General features: G+C 55.0%; 2 protein-coding genes across 3 annotated transcripts in view; one reads left to right on the top strand and one right to left on the bottom strand.

Moving 5' to 3' along the window:
• The first annotated feature begins 5,560 nt into the window (after nt 1–5,560).
• On the top strand, nt 5,561–8,296 carry NKX6-2 (NK6 homeobox 2). Its single transcript, XM_056352367.1, has 3 exons — nt 5,561–6,255; nt 6,628–6,800; nt 7,511–8,296. The coding sequence occupies exons 1-3, from the start codon at nt 5,841–5,843 to the stop codon at nt 7,757–7,759; spliced, it is 837 nt and encodes a 278-aa protein (XP_056208342.1). The 5' UTR covers nt 5,561–5,840; the 3' UTR covers nt 7,760–8,296.
• Nucleotides 8,297–12,524: 4,228 nt separating this feature from the next.
• INPP5A (inositol polyphosphate-5-phosphatase A) overlaps nt 12,525–15,167 on the bottom strand; it is a 257,283-nt gene continuing 254,640 nt past the window's right edge. For both annotated transcript variants that reach the window (XM_056351391.1, XM_056351392.1), the window contains exons 14-16: nt 14,284–14,352; nt 12,880–12,967; nt 12,525–12,786 (exon numbers count right to left, since the gene is read on the bottom strand). In XM_056351391.1, coding sequence (XP_056207366.1) covers nt 12,887–12,967; nt 14,284–14,352 — 150 coding nt within the window. In that variant the 3' untranslated portion in view covers nt 12,525–12,786; nt 12,880–12,886. The remainder of the gene's footprint in view (nt 12,787–12,879; nt 12,968–14,283; nt 14,353–15,167) is intronic.

Genomic DNA, 15,167 nt, shown 5'->3' with positions numbered 1-15,167 from the left:
TCCCTACTGTGTGCCCTTCTCCCTTGTTCAGACTGTATGATAGAGCTAACACAGGCAATACGCAACCTGGGCAGGAGGCGGGGACTGGGGGGCAGTCTGCCTTATGCCTACATGCAGACCTATCATGAGATTTGTCCTGAAATGTTCAAAGAAAAAGTCAAAATTACTGGGTACCTACGGCTTAACAGTGAATGCACGGGAAGCCCTCAGATACCGGAAGGACAGAGCATTTCTACCTGCGGCTGTGCCCTGGCAGGGGCTGCTTGCTGCTCCCCAGCCACCCTGGCCTCGGCGGTGCTGTCCACAGCAGGAACGATGGACAGGACAGCGACGTGAGAGGGTAGAGTAACAAGGGGTAACAGAGAAGGAGGGTTTGAGAGAGAAAGGGATTTCCCAGGTTGTTGAATCTGATCCCTTGTTACATGGCTGATTTTCTGCACCTGTCTTGAACTTCACTGCACTCTGCAATCTCAAGTGGACAAGGGACAAGCCCCTAAATGCTCAACTCTGCCGAGATGGCACCATGGTAGGATTTTCATTCACTGCAATTTCAAGCTCACAGGAAAAAAAATTTACTAAATCTGCATATCTCTCTCATCAATGTGAGAGTCTAAATTCTGCCACAGTTGTATGAAATGTTTTGTGCTTTCCCCTAAGTACAATACTATAATAATACCATACCCTAAAGCAATAACTTTTTTTTTTTTTTGCATTTTTGCATTTCTTCACATTTCTGTTACACTGCTCGCAAGGTCATCCAGTTTCTCCTGTGTGCTACTCTACACTGATGAAGAGTCTCAGCTCTGCAACATTAGCATGTTCCTACTTTTTGTGCCAAGGATTATAATGAAAAATATTAAATATGGCCTTTCCCAGAACATACATCATCCTGTGAAGGTGTTTTGACAGAGATCATCTAGTCTAAAACGACTTTGTTTTCTAGTGCCTGCATTATTAGCCAGAAATACCCCTCATTTTCAAACACAAGGGTCTCTTTTAGGTATGCTGTGAAGAAGCAGCATCCATACTGTCAGGAACACAGGCAGACAGCGTGATCGCAGGGCCTCAGCACAGATTTCCCTGCTCACTTGTCACTGACGCGCTAAGTAACTCCACGCAACAGTATAATTTTCCCTCCCTTACCCAGCTTCGGTCCCACCTCCACCAGCAGCAGAGTAATACAGCAAAGGAAGCCCGTGTGGAGAGCTGCCCCAAGCTCCCCTTCGCCGATCATTGCTTTAACACGGACATTTACAGCTCCACTTTGCAGTAACGTACAACACAGTGGGGGATGCTTTCACGTACAGCGCATCTGACTTCTCTGTGCTCCAGAAAGTGAGAGAGAAAGCACGTGCATTTACACCCAGTAAATGTAAAACACAGATTATTCTTATTTGTGGTTTATTTCCTTTTAGTACCTAGCCTCTCAGACGTTTTCAGCTGCGCAAAAGCTACAAGAAAAGGCACTTTGGCTGTGTACAAGACAAAAAGAAGTACCAGCAAGTTGAACGGCGCTTTCCTGAAGTTCTTTGTGCTGCAGTGTTTAATACCGGGCAGCCCACTGCAACACCCCGTCCTGCCGTGTCTGAGCGCCTTAGCTTCAGCCGGGCTTGTCACCGGTCTCAGCTTTGCTTTCATGGCCGTTGTCAGAAACGTTACTCGCGTCAGGGGCAAACCAAAACACTCATTAATTTTAAGCGGTGGAAATTAACCCCCTGCCCAGACCGGAACCGTGTCCAAACACGTTCGCAGCGCGCGGCGTGCGGTGCCCCCAGCAGCCCGCCGCCCTGAGCCCGGGCCCGCTCCCCGCCCGCACCCCGTCGCACCGATGGCCCTGCTCCCCGTCTCAGCGCCCGGCGCTCGCCAAAGCGCGCCCGCTCCCGGAGAGAAGCGGCTGCCGGGCCAGGAGAGGCGGCGCGCGCCTCCGCCTTCCCCGCTCCCTGCCTGAGCGCACCGGCGGCGGCGGGCCGGCCGCGGGTAGGAGCGGGGGAGGCACCGCTCACCGGCCCGCCGCCCGCTGCCGCCAGGGGGCACCGCCAGCCCGCCACGGGCCTGGCCCCCGCTCCGGCGGGCCCACGGGAGGGACACCCGCCCCACAGCGCCCCGGGCCCTCCGTGGGGGCCCGCGCCCCGGGAGCGGTCCGTCAATCGTGACGGAGGCGCGGCGGGGCGGCCCGCTGCTGGGCTGGCTCGGGCCATAATCCGGAGCTGCCCGCTTTCCTCCTCCGCCGACGAAATTCACCTCCGGGAAGCGGCGTCTTGCAAAGCGGAGGCAGCGCGTCCCCACGCCGGAGCGGGCCCCCGCGCTCCCGGAGCGAGGGCCCCATCAGTAGCGGCAGGTGCTACGGAGCCCTGTGCCGAACCGGCCTCGGCCGCGGGCAGCGCGCTCGGCGGGGATGAGCTCCGCAACCGCCGCGCAGTGGCTTCCTCGGAACGACCCGCTTCCCAGGCGATGAAGTCCCGGCTTGTTTTACCGAGATCACCCAGGGCGAAAGCAGCGGCCGCCGGGCGCGGGGGACGGACAGCCAGCAGGCCGGGGCTGGGGCCGGGGCCGGCGGAGCGCACGGTGCAGCCGTCCCGGGGCGTGCCCTGCCGCAGCGCCGTCCCCGAGCATCACGGCATCTGCAGCCGAAACGGGGTTTTGCTTAACATTGAGGGAGCGCTTGGACCTGGAGCAGGCTGGCAGCCGCCCGGGGCTGCATTCCAGGGGTCCCTGGCGGCGGGGGGTCAGACCGGCCGAGGGGAGGGGACCCAGCGGTATCGGGGAGAGGGAGCGGGAGGGCCCGCACGACCCGGCCGGGGGCGGGGAGTCGGGGCCAGCGGCGGGGCCGCCCGGGAGATGCCTGCTCGTGGTTCCCACGGCGGGCGGCGGGACGGGAAGCCTCCTCCGGTGCCCCACTCCCCCCCCCCCCCCCCCGCCGTCGGAGGGCCGCAAGAAAAGACACACAAGTAGTTTTATGGCGCCGAGAAGTCTGCAGAAATAAACCCCACATATTTCTACCTGGAAAAATGAGAGCGTTAGGTTACAGGAAAGTCAATGAACAGCACAAATGCACCATTACTGTGCAACAAGCGTCACTGATGACAGATACAAAGTACCGGCCAGCCGCAGCGCACTGTTTTAGCGCAAGTTTTAAGCCAGAGGACGGGGTCGGGAGCTGGGCTTCCAGCTGCCCCTCGGGGCTCGCACGGCCGGTCCGCCGGCACCGGGAACGCGCCACTGGACCCTGCTGCTGGCCGGCGGGCCGACCGGGGCTCGGGGCAGCGGCCCCCGGAGAGCCACGCAGCCGCCGCGGGTGCCGGGGGCGGCCGGCCGGGGGTAGCCTGCGGTTCCCCGGCGCCGAGGGGCCTCCCGCAGGAGCGGGGCGGAGGCGGGCCGCGGGCCCGGACACCCTCCAGTGTCCCCGGGGCAGCGTGCTGGCGACGGGGCACTGCGCTCCGGCCCACGCCTACCGCCGGCACCAGCCCGGCTGCGAACGGGCCCGTCTCTTACCCTATTCCAGAGGTCCCGTGTACCGGCGGGGCCTGCTCCTCGAGGGACGACTGCTGGCTGCCGGTGCGTAGTGCCTGGGTCAGCGCTCGGCCCCCGCCCCGCGGGGCTGCCCTCTCGTTAGCCGAGCCGAAACGGTCGGTGCTGCGGAGCTGGCGTTCGGAGGCGGCGAACCCCCGGGCGGTGCGGCGGCCTCGGCTCGGGCTCCGGCGCCCCGGGCACCTCCACCGGGGGCGGTGGGGGGAGGCGGGACGGGGGAAGACCGCGGAGCGGCTCGGCGGAATCCCGGCGGTGTGCGACCGGGAGAGGCGCCGGCAGGCAGGGACCAAGACAACCCCGGGCGGGGCGGGGCGCCGGTCCCTGCCCGCCCAGGCGGGTCCGCGGCTTTCGGGGGGCCGGTCGCGCCCCGCCGCCGGGTCGGGGCCGCCTTCAACACCCTCTCGCGGCTCCGTGAGCCTGAGCCGTGCCGGGGCGGAGGGAGCGGGTGGCACTCGCCAGCTCCTTCACGAGACATTGCAGAAATGAGGCTGGACAGGACGCTGATGTGGCTTAGTCAAGAGAGCTTGATAAACCCGTTACTGCTGTCTTTGTCGCAGCTGTTTACTATAGATAGAGGAAAAAGCAATGCAGTCGTTTATTAAACCTTCTTTAGGGCAGCGTCGTTTTTAATCTCACGTTTATGCGTTCAGCTCTTTGCGAGGATGCACGTAAGACACATAGACCGTTACCTCACGTCTAACTTCAGCGACTGAAAATGAAAACGACAGATCGAGCCCGAGCATTATTTCCCACAGTGACATTGACATTAGAGCTGTTGTTTCGGGTTAAACGAAAGCCTATTCACCTGCAAACGGCTCTGACGACAGACATAACTACATCCAAACGACCAAGCGTTTTAATAATTGTTCTGATATGATGAAGTCGATTCAAGTTTACTTTGTGAACCCTTTGAAAGATTTTAGTTCCCCGCTTGATGTGGTTAAAGTTTTCCTTGGTTAACAACGCATCAAAAACTTAGAAGGAGAAGAAGGTGCTATAAATCCCGTTTCAGGAATTGTTTTCTGTAACGACCTCAAATCCGAATTCTTCTTTTCTTGACAAGTAAGCATGCTTTCGATTAAGAAGAATAGCGGCGGTAATTTTATTTTGTGCGAACGAGACGAGCTTCGTTCTGCGATGATGTAAGAACCATTTTTGTCCTTTCAAAGGCAAGGGGCTACACCTCTCCGGCAGGTCTGGGCAGGGGGACCTCCCTGATACCAGCGGGTTTCAAAACCGGCAACAAAGCCGGCCGAGCAGAACAGCTGCTCCCGGCACCTGAGGTCACTTCTACAGCCGCGCCCCAAGCGCTTGGCTCTAACGTGAGGCCAGCGCCAGTAACGGGGCCGGGAGGCAGCGCTCCGCCTCTGCCGCTCAGAGCCCCGCGGCCGCGGAGCCGCCGTCCCCCCGCACCCGCGCGGCGATCGGCGGGCCCCGCCGGCCGCCCTTCCCGGCCCCGCCGCCGCGGTCCGCTCCCCCAAAGACCGTCCGTCCCTTTCGGGCTCGGAGGCGGGTCCCGCCGCCCCGCCCGGCGCGGCGGCCTCCCACAGCGGCCGCGGAGAACGGGCCGGCGGCAGCGGGGCCAGCCGGGAGCGCGGCGGGGCTGACCCCGGCGGGTGCCGCGGCGGGCGGGGCGCGGGCCCGCGCGGGGGTCCCGTCGGCCGTGGCGCGGCCACGTGCGGCTCCGCGCACTCCCACGGCGCCCGGGGACCGCCCGGCCCGGTGGTGACGTGTCGGGGTGGGGGCGCTCGCCGCCCGCCGATTGGGCCGCGGCGGCGGCGCGGGGAGGTGGCCACCCAATGGGCGAGGAGCTCGCAGGTGCCCGCGCGGTTATCTGCGCCCCGGGGCGCGGCGCGCAGGGTCCCCCGCTGCTACCGCCAGGACACGCGGCTGCGGCGAGGCGCGGAACCCAGCCCCGCGGCGCCCACCCCACCCCGGCCGCATCCCCCCCCCCCCTCCCCCCCCTCCCGGCTAGATCCCGCGCGGAGAGCCGCCGCCGCAGCCTGCCGGGGACGCTCCGCCGGCGGGGGCTCTTCTCCCTCGGACTCCCTCCTCGCCGCCCGTTTGTCGCCCTGTTCCGGCTTGGCTCTCCCGCCTGGAAGTCGGCGGCGAGCGGCACCGAGCCGCGGGGGCGGGCGGAGAAGCGCCGGCGTTTCCTACTCCCGGCAAAGTTGGGGACTTGCTGTTGCTTTGATCCCGCAAGCGGAGGAAGGAGAGACTCCCCCGCCGCGGCCGGCGCCCCGGGCGCGGGGTTACAACAGGGCAGCTGCCGGCGTGGTGGGAGAAGGACCCGCGCTCATTGATGACCACAAATGTTAGCGGTGGGGCAGATGGATGCTAATCGCCAGAGCGCGTTCGTCCTCAGCAGTACGCCGCTGGCCGCGCTGCACAACATGGCCGAGATGAAGACCTCCCTCTTCCCCTACACCCTGCAGAACCCCTCCGGCTTCAAGGCGCCGGCCCTGGGCGGACTCAACACGCAGCTCCCCTTGGGGACACCGCACGGAATAAGCGACATCCTAGGGCGGCCCGTGGGCACTGCCAGCAACCTGCTGGGCGGGCTGCCCCGCATCAACGGACTGGCGGCCTCGGCGGGGATGTACTTCAACCCCGCGGCCGTCTCCCGCTACCCGAAGCCGCTGGCGGAGCTGCCAGGGCGACCGCCCATTTTCTGGCCGGGAGTGGTGCAGGGCTCTCCCTGGAGAGACCCCCGGCTCGCCTGTCCCGGTAAGTGCGGCCGGTTCCAGCGGGGAGCTCGGCCCGGGGGCTGGCCCGGCTCCGCCGTCGGGAGGCGCGGGCCGCCATCCCTCCCCCCCGGGCCGCCGAGCCAGGCGCCGGGAGCCCGGGCGGTCCCACGCCGCGGGCGTGCGGGGTGGACGGGGCGGCCGGCCTGCCGGAGGCCGCGGGCGCGGCGCTCCGAAGGCGGCCCGATGCCGCGCCCCGGGACGGCCCTGCACCCACCCCTGCTCCGGAGCCAGCGGCGGCGGACACCCGGAGCGGGCCCGCCGCAGCCCGCCCCCCTTTAGCGCCGGGCGGAGACCCGGGCAGAGACCCGGGCAGACCCCGTCTCTGACGGAGCTGTTTCTCCTCCGCTTTCAGCTCAGACGGGGATGGTTTTGGACAAGGACGGCAAGAAGAAACACTCGCGACCCACTTTCTCTGGGCAGCAGATTTTTGCTTTGGAGAAAACCTTCGAACAGACGAAATACCTGGCAGGACCGGAGAGAGCCCGCCTCGCCTATTCCCTCGGGATGACCGAGAGCCAGGTGAAGGTAGGTCCCCGCGGGCGGGCCGGCGCGGGGCGCGGGCTCTCGGGGCCGGGGCAGCGCTGTCACTTTTTGCTTTTGCGGTAAATGCCGGCGGCCAAGAAAACGGACCAACCGTACAGGGATTTTTTTAAAGTCAGTTATAATTTAAACTGCATTTGGATATTGGCTAGATTTTAGGCCAAGTTCTACGTAACTAACTTTGTGCTTGGAGTTCTTTGTGCTGCAGACGATTTAAGAAAACTACACGTAAAATACATTAAAACAACCCCCCAAACCAAAAAGCCCCACGCAGGTAATTGCTTTCGTCGGGGCAGTTTTCCACGGAGCTCGTGTCCGGGCACTGGCACAACTTTTCCTTGCATAACCACGCAAATTTTTTAGGAAAGTCTTCGGGTGCACCGAAGCGTTGAGGTGCCCTGGGAGCCAAAAATACTTATTTTTCTGGCCACCCTGTTCCGTTTTAAAGAGGTGATTGTTCCGCGAAACCGCCGCTCTTACTTTTGCGCGGCTCTGGCTGGCGACGTTCCCCGGAGGAGCCGGGAGGGTCCACCCTCCCGGTGCTGCCCGCGGCCCTGCGCGCTCCGGCCTCGCTCCCCTGCCCGGAGCTGCCGTCGGGCGGGCGGGAAGAGGTGGTGGTGGGGGGGAGAAGGGGCCGGGCGGGGGGGCGGCGGGCGCGGCGGTGGGGCTGAGCCGCGCCCGGTGCCGGTGCCCAGGTCTGGTTCCAGAACAGACGGACCAAGTGGCGGAAGCGGCATGCGGCAGAGATGGCCTCGGCGAAGAAGAAGCACGACTCGGAGACGGAGAAGCTGAAGGAGAGCTCGGACAATGAGGACGATGACGAATACAACAAGCCCCTGGACCCCAACTCAGACGATGAAAAAATCACGAGGCTATTGAAGAAGCACAAATCCACGAATCTGTCCCTCGTCAGCCCCTGCAGCACCAGCTCGGACACCTTGTGAGGGCGCCGGCACCGACGGCTGCCCCGGGCGGCTGCGGCTGGGCGAGCTGCCGTGGTAGGCACCGCGCCGGAGGTGAATTGTAACTGGATGTTTGAAGTGGTGTGTTGTACAGCCTAAGATGTATGTGAAATGTATATATTTTTTACAGAATAAGTTATGAAATTATTTTCCTTCTCATCGATGTAAATTTCAGAGGAGTTTTTCCAACTTTTTGTTTTGTGTCCCTTTAAGGTTTGCCCCTCTTTCGTTTAGCTGCCTTGCCCGTTTCCTGCTCCTAACAATCAGATTTTGTTACATTTTGTATTTTGCCAAATCCAAGCTCAGCCACTTTGTATATAGTAAATTTCAGATTTTGTGATGTATATTTCTATGTAAAAACGGCTGTTTCCTTTCACTCCCTCCTTCTACTCAGTGTTTTGGCGGTTTGATTTCTCCTGCCTCTGGATTTTATGCTTAATAATATAAAAAGAGAAAACAACCCAAAAAAGCACGAGAGAAAAACGAACACTTGGTTTTACATTGGGATCAAATAATGTCTCAACGCAGGTTGGAAAGACTTTGTATAAATCAATAAATTATTTAACAAGCTTCTCCAGCGAGTTTCTTCCTGCATTACTCGTTTCTCTGTCCTCGTCCCGTTGAGCCCCTGGGGGGGCTGCGCCTCCGCCCGCGGGCCCTGGCTGAGGGAGCGGGGCCTCACCGGACCTGTTGCAGGGTAATTTCTGGCTATAGCTTCGCTAGTCCGGGGCTCCCGAATTTTAAGGCCGCTCTCACCGAGCGGGGGGACGGTCGGCTGGTGCCCACCCTCGCCTCGCCCCGGCATTTTCCCCGGCTCATTCGCCTGAGCGTCGCTGCCTTCCCTGCTCCTGGGCCGGTCCGCAGCCGGGGTGCTGGGGGCCGGCGGACGGGCGGAGGACGGTTCCCCGATGGGCCCGCCTGGAGCCGGGCTCACAGCCGCACGGGAACCCGCGAGCTGCGCCCCCCACCCCCCCCCCCCAACCCCCCCGAAAGAAGCGATTCTCGCAGCTGAACGTGCAGCTTTGAACCCGGCCGGGGACCGCAGCGGTTTCTGGCACCGACAGCGCTTTGGTGGCCGCGGGCAGGTTATGTGATCCGCTCCGGGGAGGGGGAGGCAGGGGCTGGGACATATCCCGCTGCGGTTCCCGCACACCGGCCGCTGCAAAAAAGACCCCGAAGTCGAAGTCACTGAGCTTAGCGGTAGGGGGCTAAAGCAGCATCGCCCTCCCGCCGCCCTCCCGGGACCGCGGGCCTGGGCCCGCACGCACCGCAGCAGCTCCCGCACCCAGCTCCGCAGTTCGCCGCCGGCCCTTGACGAGACCCAGGTAATTAACGCGGCCGTCGACGAGCCTCGCAGCTGCCCAAGGTTCCACTTTTCTCCTCCCGGGCGTATTGGAGGCCTGACCAGGGTGTAAGCCAGCTTCGTTGTCAGGCCTTTTTTTTTTTTTTTTTTTCAATGAATGAAACGTTCTTTTCTGTCCGTGCATTAGCTACTGCTTCGCAGACCGAGCGACTGCTGCGGCCCCACTGCGGGCCGGCCCCGCTGCGCCTGCCCGGCTGCCAGCGGAGGGCCGCCGTCCGCGGCGCAGCGGGACGGGGCAGTTGCGGTGCCCGGTGCCTCTCGCACCGCAGCCGCACCGTCCTGCACCCGCCGTCCGCGCCGGCGCCCCGGGCCTCCCCGCACCGAGGGGGCGTGCGGCCGGCCCGCCCCTGCCCGCCAGCCCGAGGCGGGGGCCCGGCCCCGGCCCCTCCCGCCGAGCGCGCAGCGGCCGAGCACGGCGACGCCAAGCTGCGTCCGCTGTCGCCCGGGGGCTGCGCCAGGCCCCTTGCCCGCGCCCCGGCGGCTCCCACTGCGGGCAGGGGCCGCGGAGGTGGGGGCCCCGCTCTGGCTCCGTTCGGCCTTTTCAGGCCCCGCCGGGCCGCTCCCACCGGGGTGCCGGGGCCGCCGGGGCCGCCGCGGCGGGCCGTGCGCTTCGCTCGCGTTGATTTATTTCCCTCTGACGGGAGGAGCCCCGCGGGCCTCTGCGGGCAGCGCCGTGTTCCAGGGGAGGGGGGGGTCCTGCAAGGTCTTACTCACTGAAAGCGGTGCGTTGGCGAGACCCGGCCCGGGCTCTACCGCGGTTACAGACGGAGTAAATCAAGTTTAGAAATTAACCTTCGCCTCGGCTCTGGACACCCTGAGACAGGCCGCTGGAACCGCAGCGACGAACCGGAGCCGGTGTCCTGGCTCCTGAGGGAGAACGACAGGATAAAAAAACACCCACACTTGAAAGTGAGATTATTCACACCTGCTCCTTCCCGTAGTTCTTTAAATGAAACGTGCTCCAAGGAACTCGGGGATCTACATCCAGCGACGAGTTCCTTTTCCTAGAACGAGGCGGCTTTGCGGTGCAACACGCACGCCAGCACCCGCGGCCGCGCAGAGGGACGGGCCTCGGCGGGAGGGAGCCGGGAAGAACCGGGACGCTCCGGCGGCAGCCCGGCTCCCCGCAGCCCGGTTCTGCTCCCCTCATCCTGGCTCCCCGCTCTCTGCATTCCCGGGTCCCCGCATCCCGGCCCCAACTCCCCGCATCCCCGGCTCTTCGCAGCTCTGCTCCCCACTCTCCGCATCCCGACTCCCTGCAGCCCCGACTCCCCGTAGCCTGGCCCCGCTCTCTGCATCCCTGCTCTCCGCATTCCGGCTCTCCGCACCCTCGACTCCCCGGCTCTCCGCAGCCCGGTTCTGCTCTCCGCATTCCCGGCTCTCCACATCCCCGCTCCCCGCGGCCCCCGCTCCCTACGGCCCCAATCCCCGCGGCCCGGCCCCGCTCCCCACAGACCCGCGGCCCCCGCGCCCCGCACCGTCCCCAGAGAACGCCTCGGGGCTTTGGTTAAACGCCGACGCTGCGTTTTACGAACGTCTGTGGATTAAATCTCAGACTCCTGCAACAGATTAGCTGGATGGGTCACCTGTGGATGCTCAGGGCTGTTCACGGTCGGGCAGTTTATAGCTTTGGTGAGTTTACCTATAACTGAGGCTTCAGTCTGAAAAGGCAGTCTCCTTGTTGTTGTTGTTGTTATTGTTATCCGCCCCCCCCCCCCCAACCCGGAGGTAATCACGAAGGAGTTTACTGTGGCATATTTATTGAACTGCTGGGGACTGGCATCTCATGAATAGCTCATAAAGTTGTATGGCTCTCTATATGTTAACACTCGAATACTAACTCCTAAATGCCTTTTCCTCGGTTTGTATTGTTTTGATTAACACTAGAAGGGCATGCTATTCTACAGGTTTTCACGTGAAAAATAACTCTGCTAATTGGCAGGAGATTAAAAGGTAACTCATTAATAAGAAATGTGACAATTTAATAATTTCCCTTTAATCCCCAATGCCCAAATTAAAGGGACAGACACAGCCACTTTCGCCATGATTAGTTTTATTGCTTGAGAACCAGAGTACTCATTTCTAAAGGCCTTCAAAGTTATCATGAGTTGAGTTCGCTTAAATAGAATTACTGTGTGGTTATAATGCAACATGGCACAGTAACAATACAGAGCTGCAGACACCCTTTGGGCAACAGTACTGAATATAAACCCAGACTGTACTGTTGAGAAAACACTCTGCAAGCGGACATCAAATCATTTTCAATGGTAGTGATTTATACCAAAATCAAGCATCAATCTAATGCCATCACGCAGTCCATGAACTCTGTAGTGTTCTAAATTAAATCAATAAAACATACATTTGTGTTTCATCAACAGACTCCCTAATCACCTTTTAATGTTGTATTTAGCGGTGGGAGAAAAATGTTCATAACAAGATTATATTGTAGGCTGCACTGAGCTACTAACCAGGAAAATTTACAGTTGTCTTGTTTTTTTTTTTTTTTTTTTTTTTTTTTTTTAACACTGTATAAATACAGTCTTGTGTCCAATACAGTTGCTACCTGAAGCAGACTATTATTTTCTTCTCCCATGTTGTTATTGTTTCAATATAGAATACTTGGCACCATAAAACAGTAACAAAAGACAGACAAAAACAGTTTACAAAATTCTGGAAAGTTACACCCAAACCTAGCTAAGAACTTCACATTCAATCCTTAATATTACATAGAAAGAAGGGATTATAGGAGTAACAAAGTGAAACTGCTAATATATGTGCTATATAGTATGCTATATATCTGTATCCAAGATGGCACTGCTATATATTTATTATATAAATGTTGGTTGTTGATGTACACTTAACTAAACCTGCTAAGACTCCAACACTAACTGCTGATATGGCACTCTCAAGCATTCATATTGGAAAGTATATTTAGCGTAAGTTTTGGTCAGGTTTATAAATTATTTATATATCTGTGTATATATACACATACATACATATATATACACACACATATATATGTATGTATAGAAAGCAGCTGCTGTGTGATTCAAAAACCATGTAACATGGCAGTATAGTAAATAACATGAGAAAAAAAATATAAAAATGGAAAACAAAATACTAAAACTAAAACACAAACCATAAGCCTTGGTCAACAAAGAAAATACCATTTAAAACCATCAATATCTCTATCTATACAATCCAATGTACAAAACCCCAATGTGGTAAAGATATATAATGTTAGGCATGACACCTTTAAAAGTTTATAATAATGCTGAAATAGCTTTTCCATATTGACAAACACTTATTAAAAGTTGAAAGTTGTGAAATCTAAAATACATAACATCTCTGCTGTCTATTTAGAGTTTTGGCAACAGAATTGTGACATATATATAAAAAATAATTCCACATTTCTACTTGATGTCACATGAACATACAAGACAGTGAGGTATGTGAGGCTTTTCTCAAACAGAGTCCAGATGCTGAAGCATAGTGTACGATCAGCAGTCTAAAAATGTGGCACTCGGGACTTGATTTATCAATACAGCTGTTACGATTATGTATTTCTGTATACTGCGTGTTCCTTCCCCTCCCTGCTACAGTGTGGTTTCACGGAAAATCTTCTCATTTCGTAGGCATCTTTTTCCTGTTGCAGAATTGGCATTTTTTTAAAAAGAAAAATAAACACAGGGGGAATGATGTAGAAAATATAAACGTAAAGAAAAAAAATGATATTTACCACCACATCACTGCACGACACAACACTTGTGCACATTTGCAATAGGTTTACCTGCCCCAGCAGCTATTCGAAAGGACAGGAACACAGGCTGCAGTAAGTTAGGGAAAAATAGAAGTTAAACATTTGAAATATGAACTTTTTTTTTTTTTTTTTTTACAGTCAGTAGTAAACGCAAAAAAATCCTCCATGACTGAAAACATGAAAACAAAATGATACAATAGTGTTTTTGATTAACTACAAAATGCACAAGAGACCTACATCATCTCCTTACAGATCTCTGTTCCCATTGAAATCTGAGGGAAAACTTGCCATTGATTGCTGTGGGAAGAAATTTGGGTCCCACACGCAACTCCCTTTCATCACAGAATTAGTTCCACTGAAAGTGCCATGCTAAAAAAATTCATGTTAAGTACACTGATGACAAAGGAAATAAAAATTACTGTTTCTGAACTGGCTGTCCTACAGTTGCTGACATGCTGGACTTCTCATTTTATTGGAGAAGTTAGTAAACTTCTTTTTTTTTAAATCTGACTTGGATGATTCTGGACCAAATATCTCAAGTGCATTCTTCCTTAGAAAAACAACACCCTGTCTCACAGGAACTCTGACCATGAAAGTAAATATAGGTATGTATTTGTGAATATAGATTTACATGTATACATGCAGACACACGTCTGCTACTCATTATCTGTCAACTACTTATTATCTGTCACCAAATTATCATTCAAGAGCCTTAGCACTGCCTCTAGAACTGATATATTACTGTTGTACAGTTTAGAAGGTTTTGCAAGTTTCTGGTTGAGTTTTTATATCGGCTTTCAGAGGTTAGCTTCTACTCCTTGATCATCTTTTTCCAAAGAATGCAAATACTCAGTTTTGCTGTATTTCTAACTTAGTTTTCCATCTGTTAGCTTCAGCAGAAAAGACTACTTGTAAAATTAATGTCTTTTTCTTCACTTTATCAACGAATATTTGTTTAATTCTATATTCTCACTTGTTGCTTAAATGTGGAACTGCCAATATGTTAATTTACAAATAAGCAGCTAGGCACCAGCTTAACTGAAGCTATGTATCAATTTTGATAACCCATTGAAAATACTTTTGTTTTATGACAATAGTTGTAAGTGCACAGACACTTGCTCCTCTTCATTTTGTACTGTATCATGCTTTCATTCTAGCACACATCATCCTGTTCTTTGTTCGATTTCATACAAGTATCATCACTACTCTCATATATTAGCTGAAGTTCAATTCAACTTTAAAACATTTTTGAGGCTTTAAATTAAAAATAGGACAGAAATATACTTGAATTAAACATCAGATTAACAGAAACTAGTGTATACATTCTCCTTCCCAAACAAAAAGACTTAGAAGATACAATACTAACATGTTTAATTTAATTACCTTGTGATCCCCCATGCAGACATTTGGCCCAATGTGGTCATATATTACTATCTTCTCATCATTTTCTGACTAGTTGAAAAAAAAACCACACAACAAAACACTAGTCAGTTCAAGTATTCTTTAGATTACAGAAAGAGAAATAATGGAAATAATTTATGCAAATAGTTCAAACCAGTTTCTGAATGAAGTGGTATTAACACATCTTTGCTTGACTTCTCCAGAGAAAGATCATGTAGACTGAATTTTTATGTCCAGTACTGCTTGCAGTAATTTGTGCCATTTGTCCACGTAAAATAAGTCATGAATTCACTGCATCTACTCCTTGCTTCTGGGACCTCCAGAAATTTCAGTGAGTAGCACTTGGACAGGTGAAACAAATGAGTCAGTTATGACTGTGTTCCAGCCTTTTGTTGGTGAAATGCAGCTAGTGCATTTGGCCAGTCTTTTTTTTAAGAACAACACACAATTTTTATCCAATTAGGTGCAACGTATCTTGTTCTTTGAATTAAATGCAACCCACGTTGTCTTATAAGAGCATTTGTTTTCATCATATAGGGGATTTTAAATGTTCAGAGAGAAGAATGAATTATAGTTTATAAGTGTTAACCATTTCTATGAGATACATTTCTTCATCTAAAAAAAAGCATTGATTTTAAGAAAATCAGCAAACAAAATACGACATTCCTCCAGTCTCCTTTATGAATTGCTTTCATTTTGTTCCATGTTGAACTTTATCCTTATACACTGACTTCTTTAGCATTTGTAGCTTAATGAATAATAAAATGTACTCATCTTTCTGCCATTTGCAATGAATGTGATTTCCAGAATCTGTTTTGATTCTTTAGTACAGTACTTCAGGAACAAATACAAACACATTGCCATAC

The sequence above is a fragment of the Falco biarmicus genome, chromosome 9 (assembly GCF_023638135.1).
Source record: "Falco biarmicus isolate bFalBia1 chromosome 9, bFalBia1.pri, whole genome shotgun sequence".
NCBI lineage: Eukaryota > Metazoa > Chordata > Aves > Falconiformes > Falconidae > Falco > Falco biarmicus.
The sequence above is the reverse complement of the archived record's forward strand: the minus strand, read 5'-3'. Positions and strand labels throughout refer to the sequence as shown.